The following is a 20,611-nucleotide window of genomic DNA, read 5'->3' as shown; positions in this document are numbered from 1 at the left end:
TGCTGGATATTTGCTGCATCCATTTTTCCCAACATTGGTATGCAATTTACAAACTTTTTTTCTGCTGTGGGGTACACTGGGCTCCACAAGGATTGGACAATGGGTGTAGAATAGGATCTTGATCCAAGGCACCAACAGGCTCAAAGCTTTGACTGTTCCCAGAATGCACAGCGCCGCCTCCTATATCACCCCGCCTCCCAGCACAGGAGCTCAGTTTTGTAAATTGGTGCTGCAGTAAGCAGGCACTTAACAGAGGGGCTACTCCAAGCAGCCCTAAGAAAAGCTTTTTATGAGGTAAAAAGTGAAGACTTCAAGGGCAGCAGCGGTGGTAAATGTCTTGTGACATTCGCTGCTGCAGCTCCAGCTCTCCCTAGTGGCGCTGTACACTCCCGATCCCTGGTTGCTGGGTACCTACAGCGGAGGCTCCGGTTTTCATCACGTTAGACACACACGGCTGGGGCTCTCCAGGATCGCGTGGCCGCGCTTCGGGAGGCGGTAAGTGGGTCCCGCTTGCGGGACCCGGTTTTTATTGCGATCCGGCGCGGTCAGTGGGAGGCGGTCCGCGCGTGCTTGCGGTGGACACTGTGGCATTACAGGTGATCCCACTAGATCACCAGGGCATGGGCGCAGGTTAGGTTTTCTCTCTAAACCAATTCTTATATCGCCCACAGTACCCGGTAGTTTTGCCAGTAGAGGGGATAAGGCTTAGACCTGAAGCCCCTCCCCCAGCCCCAGGACGCCATTTCTAGCAAGTGTTCCCGCCCTGGAGCTGCATATCTGTCTTTTTCTCACTCCCAGTCAGTGTCTGCGGCGCCATTATCCCTCAGCTCACTGTTCCTGGGACTGCTTGGGCAAATCCTCCTATGTAAAGCCGCCTGGTTGTCAGCGCTGTGCCTTTACATGACACTTAAGTATTCTACCTGCCTTTTTAGACAGTGATAGTTAAGAAAGAGTGCAATTAGTCAGGGTTTTATAGTACAATTACCCTGTGATATACATCCAGTTCTTACTGTGTACTGTTATATCTATTGTTATATAGCTGTGTAAGCTAGTCCAGTGCAGTATTATTGTCAGTAATAACCTCTGCATTGTACAAACTGTGACTTTTTGTGTGTGCATTTGATAGCTGAGTGGTGTCCATTTTGTGTCTTTCACTCATCTTGCTATCCCTATATTCCATAACCTGAGGGGGCTTGGTGCGTCAGGTGTTATCTAATATAGGATTTTCACAAAGATATACTGTATTACGTATTTTTCTCTGTGATTTAGTCACCATATCTCTCCTTTATCTCTGCTAGTGCTGACTACACTGCGCAGGGGTTTGGGTTTAGATGTATAGTGCTGCTGATAATTGTACTGTGTTACCTCATACTGCAAGTTATATCATGTCTGCTTCTGAGGGTAACGGTTCTGGGGCGGAACACACTGCTGGTGTTGCTGAAGCCACAGACAAATATGAGGAGAATATAGCAGCTGTGGGCTCTGGTTCTGGGGGCTCCTTGCCCCCCAGTGGGACTGTGGCAGCGGAGGCACATACTGACCCACCGTGGGCCGCTTTTTCCACACTTCTGCATACGCTAGTTCATAAACTAACACCCCCTATGGGACCCCCAATGCCAGTACAACGGTATGTGGTCCCTGCAGCTAACCCGCCGTGGGCGGACGATATATCTGCTCAGTTAAAGAAGTTGAACCAGTCCTTGACTACTAAAAAGTCTGACCAACGCTTGCCTAAGTCCAAGAGGTCCTCTAAGTGAGCGCTTGTCTCCTGTCAATCCACTGCCGTCACTGACACCTCGTCTGATGAAGACTGCACATATACTGACCCCACAGGTTCTGACTCGGATACGGCTGATGGGGAGGGTAGTTCACATGTGGATGTTCCTGATCTTTTGGAGGCTATTAAGTTAATTCTGCAGATTACGGATGATCCCGAGCCATCCGTCCCTCCTAAGAAACCAGATAGGTTCAAGCGTCAGAAGGTGGTTAAACAAGTTTTACCTCACTCTGATCACCTAGTGGATATATGTCAGGAACCCTGGGAAAACCCGGGTACGAAGTTTGTGCCTCAAAAGAAGATGATGGCTCGCTATCCCCTCGCGCCAGAGCTGTCTAAGAATTGGGATACGCCTCCTCCAGTGGACTCACATGTGGCTAGGATGGTGGTTTCCTCAGCTCTATCTGTCACTACCGTCACGTCTCTAAAAGAGCCTACGGATAAACGTGTGGAGGGTTGTCTGAAAGCGATTTACACCCTCACGGGTGCTGCACAAAGGCCCACTATTGCAGCTACATGGGCTGCAGAGGCTATTGAAGCATGGGCCTTGGAGTTAGAAGCTGAAATCTCCTCTGACCATGCTAGACAATGCTTGTCGTATATTGTCACAGCTTCTCGATATATTAAAGAGGTGGCTTCGGTGTCCTAGAGGCCTTGGCCTATCTGGCTCGCCAGATATTGTGGCTGAGATCCTGGTCTGTGGATTTGGACTCTAGAAAAACCCTGGAGGTACTCCCTTTCAAGGGAGATATTCTGTTTGGGGAGGACTTAAATAAGATAGTGGCTGACTTGGCTACTGCCAAAACTGCCTGTCTGCCTAATACCGCTCCTTCTGTGTCGAAGGCTAAAGGTACATCCTTTCACCCATTTCGTCCTTCAGGTAAAGCAAAAGGTCAGGCGTACCATAAGCAGGCCCGCACTTCCAAACCTGGCAAGCCGAAGCCCAAAAGAGCCTGGGCTGCCCGTCAGCCAGCTGCCAAGACCGATAAGCCTGCCGCATGACGGGGCGGGCCTCCATTCATGTATCAGGAGTGTACCAGGGTGGGGTGCCGGCTTCTAGGGTATACCCAGGAATGGTTGAAGACCACTTCAGATGCCTGGGTACGGGAAGTCGTCACTCAAGGTTACGCCATAGCCTTCAAAAACCAACCCCCTCATCGATTTTGCTGGACAGACGTCCCTTTGGACCAGACAAAGGCAAAAACTCTACACACGGTGGTACAGACCCTCCTGGATACAGGAGTCGTAGTACAAGTGCCTCTTGCTCAGAGGGGCCGGGGGTACTATTCTCCGCTGTTTCTAGTCCCGAAACCGAATGGGTCCTCCCGGCCCATTCTCAACCTCAAGGCATTGAACAGGTTTGTGAAGATTTCCAAGTTCCGTATGGAAACTCTTCACTCTATAGTTCTGGCCTTGGAACCTGGGGACTACATGGTCTCCCTGGACATACAGGATGCTTACCTGCATATTCCTATAGCAGTGTCACATCAACAATACCTGAGGTTTGCTATTGGCAACATCCATTACCAGTTTCGGGCATTTCCTTTTGGTTTAACAACGGCTACGCGAGTCTTCACCAAAGTTATGACGGTGGTACTCCGCCGTCAAGGGGTCAGGATACTGCCGTATCTGGACGACTTGTTAATCCTGGCAAATTCCCCAGATCTTCTCCTGCGTCATCTGGATATGACGGTCTGGTTTCTACAAGCCCACGGGTGGCTCATCAACTGGAAGAAATCCTCCCTGGTCCCTGCTCAGAGCATGGTGCACCTGGGAGCGCTGTTGGACACTCATAACCAGAGGTTGTTCTTGTCTCAGGAGAAGGTCCTGAAGCTTCAGGACAGGATTCGTTGCTTCCTTTCTCGTCCGCAAGTGTCGATACATTCGTCAATGCAGGTGCTGGGCCTCATGGTATCAGCATTCGACATGGTGGAGTATGCTCAATTCCACTCTCGCCCCCTCCAGAGGCTGATTCTAGCCAAGTGGGACGGCCTGCCTCACCGGATCAGATCTCAAATTATTTTATTGACTCCGGAGGTCTGTCTGTCGCTGCTTTGGTGGCTCCGGGACCAACAATTGTGCAGGGGTCGTCCCTTCTGGATATTCAGCTGGGTCCTGTTGACGACAGATGCCAGTCTAAGAGGTTGGGACGCGGTTCTGGAGCAGCAGTCCCTTCAGGGTCGGTGGACCAAGGAGGAATCTCTCCATTCGATCAACATTCTGGAATTGCGGGCGGTCTTCAATGCGTTGAACCTGGCCCAGCATTTAATTCAGAACCGTCCTGTTCAAGTACAGTCGGACAACGCCACCACCGTGGCTTACATAAATCATGAAGGCGGCACTCGAAGTCATCTGGCAATGAATGAAGTCTCACGGATTCTACATTGGGTGGAACGCCATCTACCGGCCACATCGGCAATCTTCATTCCGTGAGTCCTGAATTGGGTAGCGGACTTTCTCAGTCGTCAGGACGTACATGCCGGCGAGTGGGGCCTCCATCCAGAAGTGTTTCATCTCCTAGTGGAAAAGTGGGGTCTTCCAGATGTAGATCTGATGGCGTCTCGACACAATCACAAGGTTCCGGTCTTCGGAGCAAAGGACAAGGGATCCTCAAGCAGCATTCGTGGATGCGCTGGCGGTGCCGTGGAGGTTTCGGCTGCCGTACGTGTTCCCTCCGGTGTCACTCCTGCCCAGGGTAATTTGGAAGTTCAAGCAAGAAAGAGGAAATCTGCTTCTCATAGCTCCGGTGTGGCCCAGACGGCACTGGTTCTCAGACCTGCAAGGCCTATCGTCTGACCGTCCACTTCTACTTCCACAACGCCCAGACCTCCTCATTCAGGGCCCCTGTGTCTACCAGGACCTAGCCTGGCTATCTTTGACGGCGTGGCTCTTGAAGCTTCCGTTTTGAGGGCTAAGGGTTTTTCTGAAGAGGTCATTAAAACTATGTTGCGGGCCCGGAAACCGGCTTCTGCTCGGATTTATCATAGGGTCTGGCATTCCTACTTTGTTTGGTGCGCATCTAACAATTATGACGCTTCCAAGTTTAGTACAGCCAAACTTTTGGCTTTTCTGCAGCAAGGCTTAGATTTAGGCCTGCGTCTGGCCTCCCTCAAGGTTCATATTACTGCCTTGTCGGTGTGGTTTCAGAGAAAAATTGCGACTTTACCTGATGTTCATACTTTCACTCAGGCTGTGTTGCGTATCCAACCTCCCTATGTCCCGCCTGTGGCTCCTTGGGACTTGTCGGTGGTTTTGGAGGCGTTGCAGGAGCCTCCATTTGAACCCCTTGGTTCAGCTGACCTTAAGTGGCTTTCCTTTAAGGTGGTGTTCTTGCTGGCTATTGCATCTGCTAAAAGAGTGTCAGATCTGGGTGCCTTGTCTTGTAGTTCCCCATATCTGATTTTTCACCGTGACCGTGCGGTTCTTAGGACTCGTCCCGGATATTTACCTAAGGTGGTTTCTTTGTTCCACCTTAATCAGGAGATTGTGGTTCCGGCCTTTGTCTCTCCTGATTCGTCTCCCAAAGAGCGGTCTTTGGATGTGGTACGGGCTCTCCGTATCTATGTGAAGAGAACTGCTTCTATTCAAAAATCTGATTCCCTCTTTGTTTTGTTTGGATTTCACAAACATGGCTGGCCTGCTCACAAGCAGACGCTGGCCAGATGGATTAGAATGGTGATTGCACAGGCTTATGTGAGGGCTGGTCTGTCTGCTCCTGCTCACATTACGGCCCATTCTACTCGGTCTGTTGGACCTTCTTGGGCGGGCCAACGTGTTGCGACCCTTGAACAATTGTGCAAGGCGGCTACGTGGTCCTCAGGGAACACGTTCATAAGGTTCTATGCCTTCGATACTGTCGCTTCCCAGGATGCTTCCTTTGGACGCCGGGTTCTTGTGCCCGCTACAGTGCGTCACCTCCCATAAGGAACTGCTTTAGGACATCCCCATAGTCCAATCCTTGTGGAGCCCAGTGTACCCCGCAGCAGAAAATAAGTTTTATGGTAAGAACTTACCTTTGTTAAAACTTTCTGCGAGGTACACTGGGCTCCACAAGGTGCCCACCCTGACGCACTTAGCTTCTTTGGGTTGGTATGGCATTAGCCGCTGACACTTCTCCTGTTGTGAGAGTGCGGTGTATGTGGCTACTAACCGTTGTCGTCTCTCTTCCTGCTACTGCATTGGGCTGGTTAACTAAAAACTGAGCTCCTGTGCTGGGAGGCGGGGTGATATAGGAGGCGGCGCTGTGCATTCTGGGAACAGTCAAAGCTTTGAGCCTGTTGGTGCCTCGGATCAAGATCCTATTCTACACCCATTGTCCAATCCTTGTGGAGCCCAGTGTACCTCGCAGAAAGAGTTTTAACAAAGGTAAGTTCTTACCATAAAACCCGGTTATTTTTTTTTACTAGTTTCAAATAAGGCATTTTATGTGTGAATCTCATGGTTTTTTTTTTTTTTAAATTTATAATAGTGTTTTCTTGCACTCGGCTCTACTTTTTGTATTTATGATTTCTGGCCTGGCCTGGTGAGACAAAACTGTTATGAAGATATTTCTAAGATTTTTTTTTTTATGTAAATTCTCTGCTTCTGTTTTTAGTAACTGAAGAAACTTACGTGGAACAGCTTGAAAATCCAGATAACCCACTGCAGTGTCCAATCAAGTTGTATGATTTCTATCGCTTTAAATGGTAAGTTTGGAACAAATATCTTCTGTATTTAATATTAAATAAGTGACAATGCCATGACGTCTGTATTAAGCAAAGTGAGGAAAGAGCATGATTTAAGTTTTGGAAAATGTTGCTGGTTTAATGCTTTTTATGGATTGTACAGTACAATGTTAAATTAGATTAAAGGTCCATACACGCTGGGAATTTTTGCCCAGCGTGTATGAACCGCGATGATCGCTGACATCGCTGGGCTGAAAAGCGCTCAGTACATACACACTGAGTGCTTTTCCCCGCTGCCCAGCAATGTCAACGGGTGTGAGCGGCTTTCCATAGCAGGACGCTATGGAAAACCGCTCACCCTGCCGTTCATCTACTGGTAATACCTCCTCTATAATCCTGCCTCCAGGCACTGAGAGCTCAGTTTCGAATTGGTGCCTGCAGCAGCAGGTCACCTAACAGGAGGGCTGCACTGGGCAGCCCTGAAAACCTTTTCTGAAATTAGATTTCTTCATCTCTGGCTGGGCTGTCAGTGCTGTATGTCAGAGTGACATTCAGCAATGCAGCCCCATCACCTCCGAAGTGGCGTCGAGTATTCCGATATATCATCCGGTCACTGTTTTATATATATTATGGGCAGCATGAAACCTATTAATAACTGTCAGACACAGGGACATAAGTTGCTGAGGCACAGTCCTACCCCTGCTAGTATAAATATTACTATTGAAAAATCTGAGGGGAAACGCGCCATTACGGGGGCGGGGCTTCCTCCTCAGGCAGCCAGCACACTGCTCAGCGCCATTTTCTCTCATTCCAGGCTGCAGAGAAGAACGCTGGTCCTCCTCCACTTCTGAACCAAGTATCAGGGTGTAAAACGGGGGGGGCACAGTGTAATTTGGTGCTATAGTGTGAAATTATCATTATAAAAGCGCTACAGGTCTGTGGGCATATTGTGTTTCACAGAATATTTATCACTGGCGCTGGGTTGTGATCTGGCAAATCCTAATTGTGTCCTTTTGACAGATTTTACTGTGGGTCTGTCCCCTATAAGTCCCGGAGTGTCTGTGGTGTGGATGTGCACATGTGTGGCATGTCTGAGGCAGGGAGCTCTTCCCCTGAGGGAGCCATTTTAGGGACACAGAGTTGTAATGTGGTGGCACTGCCGGCACACCATGAGCCTGAATGGGTGAAAGAATTACGTGATAGTGTGAATCATATCTGTAAGAGATTAGATAAGTCTGAGTCTTGTGCAGAAAACTGGAGAATATCAGTGGAAAATGTGATTTTTAGTGGTTCTGCTTTTTCATCCGCAGGCGACCCCTCTGGGTCACATAAAAGACCATTTGCAGAAATAGTACAAATTGATACCGACACAGACTCTGCTTCCTGTGTTGACACTAGTGATTCCAGGGAAATAGATCCTAAATTGGCAAAAAGCATTCAATTCATGATTGTTGCTATAAGGGAGGTTTTGGAAGTTACGGAAGCCCCTCCTGTACCTCAGGAGAAGGCTTATTTTTATAAAGAAAAGAAAATTAATGTAACTTGCCCTCCTTCTCACGAGCTAAATACTCTCTTTGAGGGAATTTGGGTAAACCCTGAAAAGAAATTTCTCTAACGTCCTAGAGGATGCTGGGACTCCGTAAGGACCATGGGGGAATAGACTGGCTCCGCAGGAGATAGGGCACTTTAAGAAAGCTTTGGATTCTGGGTGTGCACTGGCTCCTCCCTCTATGCCCCTCCTCCAGACCTCAGTTTTACACTGTGCCCAGAGGGAAATGGGTGCACTGCAGGGAGCTCCCCTGAGTTCTCTGCCTAGAAAGCATTTTTGTTTGGATTTTTTCTCTATTTTTTACAGGGAGCACTGCTGGCAACAGGCTCCCTGCATCGAGGGACTGAGGAGAGAGGGGCAGACCTACTTAAATGATAGGCTCTGCTTCCTCGGCTACTGGACACCATTAGCTCCAGAGGGGGTGAACACAGGTTCGTCCTGGGCGTTCACTCCCAGAGCCGCGCCGCCGTTCTCCTCACAGAGCCAGAAGAAAAGAAGTCAGAAGACGTCAGGCGGCAGAAGCCTTCAGAGCTTCACTGAGGTAACGCACAGCACTGCAGCTGTGCGTCATTGCTCCACACACCTCACACACTCCGGTCACTGTAAGGGTGCAGGGCGCAGGGGGGGCGCCCTGGGCAGCAGTATAAACACCTCTCTGATGGCAAAAGACTATATACATGTACAGGTGGGCACTGTACATGTATATAAAAGAGCCCCCGCCATTTTTTAATAACTTTGAGCGGGACAGAAGCCCGTCGCCGAGGGGGCGGGGCTTCTCCCTCAGCACTCACCAGCGCCATTTTCTCTCCACAGCACCGCTGAGAGGAAGCTCCCCGGACTCTCCCCTGCTTCACACACGGTGAAAGGGGGTTTTGAAGGAGAGGGGGCACATAATTGGCGTTTTATTACTACACAGCGCTACTGGGGTATAGCGCTGGGGTGTGTGCTGGCATACTCTCACTCTGTCTCTCCAAAGGGCCTTAAAGGGGATACTGTCTTCAGAAAAAGAGTTTCCCTGTGTGGGTGAAGTGTGTCGGTACGCGTGTGTCGACATGTTTGACGAGGAAGGCTCGCTTAATGTGGAGGGGGAGTGCTTGAATGTCAGGTCGCCGTCGGCAACGCCGACACCGGACTGGGTGGATATGCTGAATGTCTTAAATGCAAATGTAAATTTTACTGCATAAAAGGTTAGACAAGGCTGAAGCTAGGGATCAGTCAGGTAGCCAGACCATGCCTGTCCCTGTGGCGCCAGGACCTTCGGGGTCTCAAAAGCGCTCCATATCCCAGGTCGATGACACAGATACCGATACAGATACTGACTCTAGTGTCGACTATGAAGATGCAAAATTACAGCCGAAGGTGGCAAAGGGTATTCGTTACATGATTATTGCCATTAAAGAGGTTTTGCATATCACTGAGGAACCCCCTGTCCCTGACACGAGGGTACACATGTATAAAGGGAAAAAGCCTGAGGTCACTTTTCCGTCCTCATTTGAGCTAAGCGAATTGTGCGAAAAGGCTTGGGAATCTCCAGATAGGAGACTACAAGTTCCCAAAAGGATTCTTATGGCGTATCCCTTTCCACAAAAGGATAGGATACGATGGGAATCTTCGCCTAAAGTAGACAAGGCGCTGACACGCTTATCCAAGAAGGTGGCACTACCTTCTCAGGATACAGCTTCCCTCAAGGATCCTGCTGATCGCAAGCAGGAAATTACCATGAAGCACATTTACACACATTCAGGTACTATTGTTAGACCGGCTATGGCGTCGGCCTGGGTTTGTAGTGCTGTCGTGGCATGGGCAGATTCCTTATCTACGGAGCTTGACACCTTAGATAGGGATGCCATTTTAATGACCATAGAGCATATCGGAGATGCTACCTTGTATATGAGAGATGCACAAAGAGATATTTGTTTACTAAGCTCCAGAATGAACGCTATGTCTATTTCTGCTAGGCGACTCTTGTGGACCCGACAGTGGACGGGAGACGCCGACTCAAAGCGGCATATGGAGTCATTGCCTTACAAGGGGGAGGAGTTGTTTGGAGACGGCCTCTCGGACCTGGTCTCTACTGCTACGGCCGGTAAATTGAATTTTTTACCTTATGTTCCCCAGCAGCATGCTAAGAAGGTACCCCATTATCAGATGCAGTCCTTTCGTTCCAATAAGAGCAAGAAGGTACGGGGATCGTCCTTTATTGCCAGAGGTAAAGGCAAGGGAAAAAAGCTGCACGCAGCTAGTCCCCAGGAGCAGAAGTCCTCCCCTGCATCGGCAAAGTCCACCGCATGACGCTGGAGCTTCCCGAGGGGAGGCAGATCAAGTGGGGGCACGTCTTCGATTTTTCAGCCACGTCTGGGTTCACTCGCAGGTGGATCCCTGGGCATTAGAGATTGTTTCTCAGGGATACAGACTGGAATTCGAAGACATGCCTCCTCGCCGGTTTTTCAAATCGGCTCTGCCGACTTCCCCGTCAGAGAGGGAGCTAGTGTTAGCTGCAATCCAAAAATTGTATATTCAACAGGTGATAGTCAAAGTTCCTCATCTCCAACAAGGAGAGGTATATTACTCAACCCTGTTTGTGGTCCCGAAACTGGACGGTTCGGTCAGACCCATTTTAAATCTAAAATCCCTGAACCTGTACTTGAAGAGATTCAAGTTCAAAATGGAATCACTCAGGGCGGTCATCGCCAGCCTGGAGGGGGGGGGGGGGGGGGGGAATTGGATTGTGTCCCTGGACATAAAGGATGCATACCGTCATGTTCCGATTTTCCCCCCTCACCAGGCTTTCCTGAGATTTGCAGTACAGGACTGTCACTACCAATTTCAGACGTTGCCGTTTGGGCTTTCCACGGCCCCGAGAATTTTCACCAAGGTAATGGCGGAAATGATGGTGCTCCTGCGCAAGCAGGGTGTCACAATTATCCCATACTTGGACGATCTCCTCATAAAGGCGAGATCTCGGGAGAAGTTACTGGACAGCGTGTCTCTGTCCATGAAGACGTTGCAAATGCACGGCTGGATTCTCAATATACCGAAGTCCCAGCTAGTCCCTGCAACGCGTCTGACCTTTTTGGGCCTGATTCTAGACACAGACCAGAAGAGGGTTTTTCTTCCGATGGAAAAGGTTCAGGAGCTCATAGCCCTGGTCAGGAACCTATTGAAGCCAAAAAAGGTTTCAGTGCATCCATTGCACACGGGTTCTGGGGAAGATGATGGCTTCATACGAGGCCATCCCCTTCAGCAGGTTCCATGCGAGGACCTTTCAATGGGACCTATTGGACAAATGGTCCGGGTCCCATTTACAAATGCATCAAAGGATAACTCTGTCTCCCAGGACCAGGGTATCTTTCCTGTGGTGGCTACACAGTGCTCACCTACTAGAGGGTCGCAGGTTCGGCATTCAGGACTGGGTCCTGGTGACCACGGACGCAAGCCTCCGAGGCTGGGGAGCGGTCACGCTAGGAAGAAATTTCCAAGGTCTCTGGTCAAATCTAGAGACTTGTCTCAACATCAACGTCCTGGAGTTGAGGGCCATATACAACGCCCTACGTCAGGCGGAGGAATTGCTTTGGGACAAACCGGTTCTGATTCAGTCGGACAATGTCACGGCAGTGGCTCATGTAAACCGCCAAGGCGGAACAAGGAGCAGAGTGGACATGGCAGAAGCGACCAGGATTCTATGCTGGGCGGAAGGCCATGTAAGCGCACTATCAGCAGTGTTCATCCCGGGGGTGGACAACTGGGAGGCGGACTTCCTCAGCAGGCACGACCTGCATCCGGGAGAGTGGGGACTTCATCAAGAAGTCTTCGCACAGATCACGGGTCGGTGGGGACTGCCTCAGATAGACATGATGGCATCCCGTCTCAACAAAAAGCTAAAGCGGTATTGCGCCAGGTCAAGAGACCCTCAGGCGGTAGCGGTAGACGCTCTGGTGACACCTTGGGGGTTCAGATCGGTCTATGTGTTTCCTCCTCTACCTCTCATACCCAAGCTGTTGAGAATAATAAGAATAAGCAGGGTCAGAACAATCCTCATTGTTCCAGATTGGCCACGGAGGACTTGGTACCCGGAGCTGCAAGAGTTGCTCACAGATGATCCGTGGCCTCTTCCTCTAAGGCAGGACCTGCTGCAGCAGGGGCCCTGTCTGTTCCAAGACTTACAGCGGCTGCGTTTGACGGCATGGCGGTTGAACGCCGGATCCTAGCGGAAAAAGGGATTCCGGAAGAGGTCATTCCTACCCTGATCAAGGCTAGGAAGGACGTGACATCGAAACATTATCACCGTATATGGAGAAAATATGTTTCTTGGTGTGGAGCTGCTCCTACGGAGGAGTTGCATTTGGGCCGTCTACATCACTTCCTTCAAACAGGAGTGATATTGGGCCTTAAACTAGGGTCCATAAAGGTCCAAATTTTGGCCTTATCCATTTTTTTTCAAAGAGAATTGGCCTCTCTTCCTGAAGTACAGACTTTTGTTAAGGGGGTGCTGCATATTCAGCCTCCTTTTGTACCTCCGGTGGCGCCTTGGGATCTTAACGTGGTATTACGTTTCCTCAAGTCCCCTTGGTTTGAACCACTCAAAACAGTGGAGTTGAAATACCTCACTTGGAAAGTGGTTATGTTGTTGGCATTAGCTTCGGCAAGGCGTGTTTCAGAATTGGCGGCTTTATCACATAAAAGCCCATACCTGGTTTTTCACGTGGATAGGGCAGAGTTGAGGACTCGTCCTCAATTTCTGCGAAAAGTGGTCTCATCTTTTCATATGAACCAACCTATTGTCGTGCCTGTGGCTTCACGGGACTTGAAGGATTCCGAGTCCCTGGATGTGGTCAGGGCTTTGAAGATTTATGTGACCAGAACAGCTAGGATCAGGAAGACTGAGGCTCTGTTTGTTCTGTATGCGGCCAACAAGGTTGGCGCTCCTGCTTCAAAGCAGACTATTGCTCGCTGGATCTGTAACACGATTCAGCAGGCGCATTCTACGGCAGGATTGCCATTGCCTAAATTGGTTAAGGCCCATTCCACTAGGAAGGTGGGCTCTTCTTGGGCGGCTGCCCGAGGGGTCTCGGCATTACAGTTGTGCCGAGCAGCTACTTGGTCGGGGTCAAACACCTTTGCGAAGTTCTATAAGTTTGATACCCTGGCTGAGGAGGTTTGCTCAATCGGTGCTGCAGTGTCATCCGCACTCTCCCTCCCGTTTGGGAGCTTTGGTATAATCCCCATGGTACTTACGGAGTCCCAGCATCCTCTAGGACGTTAGAGAAAATAGGATTTTACTTACCGGTAAATCTTTTTCTCGTAGTCCGTAGAGGATGCTGGGTGCCCGTCCCAAGTGCGGACTTCTTCTGCATGACTTGTATATAGTTATGGCTTACATAAGGGTTATGTTGTAGTTTTATTGGTTGGACCGAGGCTATGTTGTTGTTCATACTGTTAACTGGGTAGTTTATCACAATTTTACGGTGTGATTGGTGTGGCTGGTCTGAATCTCGCCCTTAGATTTACAAAAATCCTTCTTCGTACTGTCCATCTCCTATGGGCACAGTTTCCCTAACTGAGGTCTGGAGGAGGGGCATAGAGGGAGGAGCCAGTGCACACCCAGAATCCAAAGCTTTCTTAAAGTGCCCTATCTCCTGCGGAGCCCGTCTATACCCCCATGGTCCTTACGGAGTCCCAGCATCCTCTACGGACTACGAGAAATAGATTTTCTCTAACGTCCTAAGTGGATGCTGGGGACTCCGTCAGGACCATGGGGAATAGCGGCTCCGCAGGAGACAGGGCACAAAAATAAAGCTTTAGGATTAGGTGGTGTGTACTGGCTCCTCCCCCTATGACCCTCCTCCAAGCCTCAGTTAGGTTTTTGTGCCCGTCCGAGCAGGGTGCAATCTAGGTGGCTCTCCTAAAGAGCTGCTTAGAAAAAGTTTTTAGGTTTTTTATTTTCAGTGAGTCCTGCTGGCAACAGGCTCACTGCATCGAGGGACTTAGGGGAGAGAATTTCAACTCACTTGCGTGCAGGATGGATTGGATTCTTAGGCTACTGGACACCATTAGCTCCAGAGGGAGTCGGAACACAGGTCTCACCCTGGGGTTCGTCCCGGAGCCGCGCCGCCGACCCCCCTTACAGATGCTGAAGATTGAAGGTCCGGAAACAGGCGGCAGAAGGCTCTTCAGTCTTCATGAAGGTAGCGCACAGCACTGCAGCTGTGCGCCATTGTTGTCACACACTTCACACCAAGCGGTCACGGAGGGTGCAGGGCGCTGCTGGGGGCGCCCTGGGCAGCAATATTTAATACCTTTATGGCAAAAGAATACATCACATATAGCCATTGAGGCTATATGTATGTATTTAACCCATGCCAGATATCTAAAACTCCGGGAGAAAAGCCCGCCGAAATAGGGGGCGGGGCTTATTCTCCTCAGCACACAGCGACATTTTCCTGCTCAGCTCCGCTGTGAGGAAGGCTCCCAGGACTCTCCCCTGCACTGCACTACAGAAACAGGGTAAAACAGAGAGGGGGGGCATTTTTTGGCGATATTTTGATATATTTAAGCTGCTATAAGGAACAACACTTATATAAGGTTGTTCCCATATATATTATAGCGCTTGGGTGTGTGCTGGCAAACTCTCCCTCTGTCTCCCCAAAGGGCTAGTGGGGTCCTGTCTTCGATAAGAGCATTCCCTGTGTGCCTGCTGTGTGTCGGTACGTGTGTGTCGACATGTATGAGGACGATGTTGGTGTGGAGGCAGAGCAATTGCCGATAATGGTGATGTCACCCCCCAGGGAGTCGACACCGGAATGGATGGCTTTGTTTATGGAATTACGTGATAATGTCAGCACATTACAAAAATCAGTTGACGACATGAGACGGCCGGCAAACCAGTTAGTACCTGCCCAGGCGTCTCAGACACCGTCAGGGGCTGTAAAGCGCCCTTTACCTCAGTCGGTCGACACAGACCCAGACACAGACACTGAATCTAGTGTCGACGGTGATGAAACAAACGTATTTTCAAGAAGGGCCACACGTTATATGATCACGGCAATGAAGGAGGCTTTGCATATCTCTGATACTGCAAGTACCACAAAAAGGGGTATTAGGTGGGGGGTGAAAAAACTACCTGTAGTTTTTCCAGAATCAGAGGAATTAAATGATGTATGTGATGAAGCGTGGGTTAACCCAGATAGAAAAGTGCTAATTTCAAAAAAGTTATTAGCATTATACCCTTTCCCGCCAGAGGTTAGGGCGCGCTGGGAAACACCCCCTAGGGTGGATAAGGCGCTCACACGCTTATCAAAACAAGTGGCGTTACCGTCTCCTGATACGGCCGCCCTCAGGGATCCAGCTGATAGGAGAATGGAAACTACCCTAAAAAGTATATACACACATACTGGTGTTATACTGCGACCAGCCATCGCCTCAGCCTGGATGTGCAGTGCTGGGGTCGTCTGGTTGGATTCCCTGACTGAAAATATTGATACCCTGGATAGGGACAGTATTTTATTGACTATAGAGCAATTAAAGGATGCTTTCCTTTATATGCGAGATGCTCAGAGAGATATTTGCACTCTGGCATCGAGAGTAAATGCGATGTCCATATCTGCCAGAAGGAGTTTATGGACGCGACAGTGGTCAGGTGATGCGGATTCCAAACGACATATGGAAGTATTGCCGTATAAAGGGGAGGAATTATTTGGCGTCGGTCTATCGGATCTGGTGGCCACGGCAACTGCCGGAAAATCCACCTTTTTACCTCAGACCCCCTCCCAACAGAAAAAGACACCGTCTTTTCAGCCGCAGTCCTTTCGGTCCTATAAGAACAAGCGGACAAAAGGACAGTCATATCTGCCTCGGGGCAGAGGAAGGGGTAAGAGAGGGCAGCAAGCAGCCCCTGCCCAGGAACAGAAGCCCTCTCAGGGTTCTGCAAAGCCCTCAGCATGACGCTGGGGCCTTACAAGCGGACTCAGGAGCGGTGGGGGGTCGACTCAAGAATTTCAGCGCACAGTGGGCTTGCTCACAGGTGGACCCCTGGATCCTGCAGGTAGTATCTCAGGGTTACAGGTTGGAATTCGAGAAGTCTCCCCCTCGCAGGTTCCTAAAGTCTGCTTTGCCAACGTCTCCCTCAGACAGGGCGACGGTATTGGAAGCCATTCACAAGCTGTTTTCTCAGCAGGTGATAGTCAAGGTACCCCTCCTACAACAGGGAAAGGGGTATTACTCCACGCTATTTGTGGTACCGAAGCCGGACGGCTCGGTAAGACCTATTCTAAATCTGAAATCTTTGAACCTGTACATACAAAAATTCAAGTTCAAGATGGAGTCACTCAGAGCAGTGATAGCGAATCTGGAAGAAGGGGACTTTATGGTGTCCCTGGACATAAAGGATGCTTACCTGCATGTCCCAATTTGCCCTTCACATCAAGGGTACCTCAGGTTCGTGGTGCAAAACTGTCATTATCAGTTTCAGACGCTGCCGTTTGGATTGTCCACGGCACCTCGGGTCTTTACCAAGGTAATGGCCGAAATGATGATTCTTCTGCGAAGAAGAGGCGTATTAATTATCCCTTACTTGGACGATCTCCTGATAAGGGCAAGGTCCAGAGAACAGCTGGAGGACGGAGTAGCACTAACCCAACTAGTGCTGCAACAACACGGGTGGATTCTGAATTTTCCAAAATCTCAGTTGACCCCGACGACACGTCTGCTGTTCCTGGGAATGATTCTGGACACGGTTCAGAAAAAGGTGTTTCTTCCGGAGGAGAAAGCCAGGGAGTTATCCGAACTTGTCAGGAACCTCCTAAAACCAGGGAAAGTGTCTGTGCATCAATGCACAAGAGTCCTGGGAAAGATGGTGGCTTCTTACGAAGCGATTCCATTCGGCAGATTCCACGCACGAACTTTTCAGTGGGATCTGCTGGACAAATGGTCCGGATCACATCTGCAGATGCATCAGCGGATAACCTTATCACCACGGACAAGGGTGTCTCTTCTGTGGTGGTTGCAGAGTGCTCATCTGTTAGAGGGCCGCAGATTCGGCATACAGGACTGGGTCCTGGTGACCACGGATGCCAGTCTGAGAGGCTGGGGTGCGGTCACACAGGGAAGAAACTTCCAGGGAGTATGGTCAAGCCTGGAGATGTCTCTTCACATAAATATACTGGAGCTAAGAGCGATTTACAATGCTCTAAGTCTGGCAAAACCCCTGCTTCAGGGTCAGCCGGTGTTGATCCAGTCGGACAACATCACGGCAGTCGCCCACGTAAACAGACAGGGCGGCACAAGAAGCAGGACAGCAATGGCAGAAGCTGCAAGGATTCTTCGCTGGGCGGAAGATCATGTGATAGCACTGTCAGCAGTATTCATTCCGGGAGTGGACAACTGGGAAGCAGACTTCCTCAGCAGACACGATCTACACCCGGGAGAGTGGGGACTTCATCCAGAAGTCTTCCACATGATTGTGAACCGTTGGAAAAAACCAATGGTGGATATGATGGCGTCCCGCCTCAACAAAAAACTGGACAGGTATTGCGCCAGGTCAAGAGACCCTCAGGCAATAGCTGTGGACGCTCTGGTAACACCGTTGGTGTTCCAGTCAGTGTATGTGTTCCCTCCTCTGCCTCTCATACCAAAAGTACTGAGAATTATACCAAGACTTACCGCGGCTGCGTTTGACGGCATGGCGGTTGAACGCCGAATTCTAAGGGAAAAAGGCATTCCGGAAGAGGTCATTCCTACACTGGTAAAAGCCAGGAAGGAGGTGACTGCACAACATTATCACCGCATTTGGAGAAAATATGTTGCGTGGTGTGAGGCCAGGAAGGCCCCCACGGAGGAATTTCAACTGGGTCGATTCCTACATTTCCTGCAAACAGGATTGTCTATGGGCCTCAAATTGGGGTCCATTAAGGTTCAAATTTCGGCCCTGTCGATTTTCTTCCAGAAAGAATTGGCTTCAGTTCCTGAAGTCCAGACTTTTGTAAAAGGAGTACTACATATACAGCCCCCGGTTGTGCCCCCAGTGGCACCGTGGGATCTTAATGTAGTCTTGGATTTTCTCAAATCCCATTGGTTTGAGCCGCTCAAATCGGTGGAGTTGAAGTATCTTACATGGAAAGTAACCATGCTACTGGCCCTGGCTTCAGCCAGGAGAGTATCAGAATTGGCGGCTTTATCATATAAGAGCCCATATCTGATTTTCCATACGGACAGGGCAGAACTGCGGACGCGTCCTCATTTTCTGCCTAAGGTGGTGTCAGCGTTTCACCTGAACCAGCCTATTGTGGTGCCTGCGGCTACTAACGATTTGGAGGATTCCAAGTTGTTGGACGTGGTCCGGGCATTGAAAATATATATTTCAAGAACGGCGGGAGTCAGAAAGTCTGACTCACTGTTTATATTGTATGCACCCAACAAGATGGGTGCTCCTGCGTCTAAGCAGACGATTGCTCGTTGGATTTGTAGCACAATTCAACTTGCACATTCTGTGGCAGGCTTGCCACAACCTAAATCTGTCAAGGCCCATTCCACAAGGAAAGTGGGCTCATCCTGGGCGGCTGCCCGGGGGGTCTCGGCATTACAACTCTGCCGAGCTGCTACTTGGTCAGGGGCAAACACGTTTGCAAAATTCTACAAATTTGATACCCTGGCTGAGGAGGACCTTGAGTTCTCTCATTCGGTGCTGCAGTCATCCGCACTCTCCCGCTCGTTTGGGAGCTTTGGTATAATCCCCATGGTCCTGACGGAGTCCCCAGCATCCACTTAGGACGTTAGAGAAAATAAGAATTTACTTACCGATAATTCTATTTCTCGTAGTCCGTAGTGGATGCTGGGCGCCCATCCCAAGTGCGGATTGTCTGCAATACTTGTACATAGTTATTGTTACAAACAAATTCGGGTTGTTATTGTTGTGAGCCGTCTGTTCAGAGGCTCCTACGTTTGTCATACTGTTAACTGGGTTCAGATCACAAGTTATACGGTGTGATTGGTGTGGCTGGTATGAGTCTTACCCGGGATTCAATATCCTTCCTTATTGTGTACGCTCGTCCGGGCACAGTATCCTAACTGAGGCTTGGAGGAGGGTCATAGGGGGAGGAGCCAGTACACACCACCTAATCCTAAAGCTTTATTTTTGTGCCCTGTCTCCTGCGGAGCTGCTATTCCCCATGGTCCTGACGGAGTCCCCAGCATCCACTACGGACTACGAGAAATAGAATTATCGGTAAGTAAATTCTTATTTACCGGTAAGTAAAATCCCTTTTTCAGATTCCCAAAATGATTCAGGTTGCTTATCCTTTCCCGGCAGAGGACAGGAAAAGGTGGGAGTCACCCCCAGTTTTAGACAGTGCCCTGTCACGGTTAACAAAAAAGGTGATTCTCCCTGCATCTGGGACGGCTTCACTAAAGGAGCTGGCAAGACCGCAAGTTGGAGACTACGTTAAAATCTATTTATGTGGCCAATGGTACGTTACTAAGGCCCACCATTGCTTGCGCGTGGGTGAGTAGGGCTATCGAAAAATGGTCAGATAACTTGTCATCTGAAATTGACACGATAGATAGAGATGAGATTCTCCTAAAGTTAGGTCATATCAAAGACGCTGTTGCATACATGCTAGAAGCCATGAAGGATATTGGGCTTTTAGGTTCAAAAGCCGCTACCATGGCGGTCTCGGCTCGGAGGGCGTTGTGGATTCACCAGTGGAATGCTGATGCAGATTCCAAAAGAAATATGGAGGTTCTCCCGTATAAAGGTGAGGCCTTGTTTGGAGATGGGCTGGATGCGTTGGTCTCTGCGGCTACCGCAGGTGAGTTAACATTCTTGCCTTATGCTCCTGCACCGGCGAAAAAAACACATCACTCTCAGATGCAGTCCTTTCGGCCCAACAAATACAAAAAGGCCAAAGGTTCCCTCTTCTTTGCAGGTAGAGGAAGAGGAAGGGGAGTCCGCTCGGGTGGGAGCATGTCTGAAACTTTTCAGTCAGATCTGGGCTCAATCTGGCCTGGACCCATGGGTTTTGCAAATAGTGTCCCATAGATACAAGCTGTAGTTTCAAGACGTCCCCCCATGCCGATTTTTCAAATCGACCTTACCAGCTTCTCTTCCAGACAGAGATGACCTTTTTTTCATTTTTGATGGAGATATTGATCTTTTGCCAGATTTCACTTCCCTTTTGAACAATAATGATTTTAATTTGTCCTTCACTTGCACCACAGATAGGTCCTCCATCTCCTTCCTCGATATCTCCCTCACTATAGTAGATGGAGCTATTTCAACCAAAACATTTAGAAAAGAAGTAGACAAATATAATTTTCTGCCTTTTGATAGTTCTCATCACAAGCCTTGGATCAGGAACATCCCTTATGGCCAGCTACGACGCATTAGGCGCAATTGTAGTGAATATCATCAGTATACAGTTCAAGCTGACGAATTATCTCAATCTCTGTGTAAAAAGGGTTATCCTCTAGAGCTGATTCAAGAAGCCCGCACACGTGTGAATCACATTGATAGAGAAGAGCTTCTACACTATAAACAGGATACCTCCAAATTTAAACAGGATCAACCCCACTTTGTTTCACAATATAATAACTCTTCTCTAAAAATTAGGAACATTATCTCTAGTAACT

The 20,611-nt window shown here is 49.4% G+C and overlaps 1 protein-coding gene across 2 annotated transcripts in view; it reads left to right on the top strand.

Moving 5' to 3' along the window:
- LOC134932586 (transcriptional regulator QRICH1-like) overlaps positions 1 to 20,611 on the top strand; it is a 146,602-nt gene that overhangs the window by 107,310 nt on the left and 18,681 nt on the right. For both annotated transcript variants that reach the window (XM_063927143.1, XM_063927144.1), the window contains exon 9: positions 6,372 to 6,462. In XM_063927143.1, the coding sequence (XP_063783213.1) occupies positions 6,372 to 6,462 (91 nt within the window). The remainder of the gene's footprint in view (positions 1 to 6,371; positions 6,463 to 20,611) is intronic.

This window comes from Pseudophryne corroboree, chromosome 6, assembly GCF_028390025.1.
Source record: "Pseudophryne corroboree isolate aPseCor3 chromosome 6, aPseCor3.hap2, whole genome shotgun sequence".
Classification (NCBI taxonomy): Eukaryota; Metazoa; Chordata; class Amphibia; order Anura; family Myobatrachidae; genus Pseudophryne; species Pseudophryne corroboree.
This window is presented reverse-complemented; position numbering and strand designations above follow the sequence as displayed.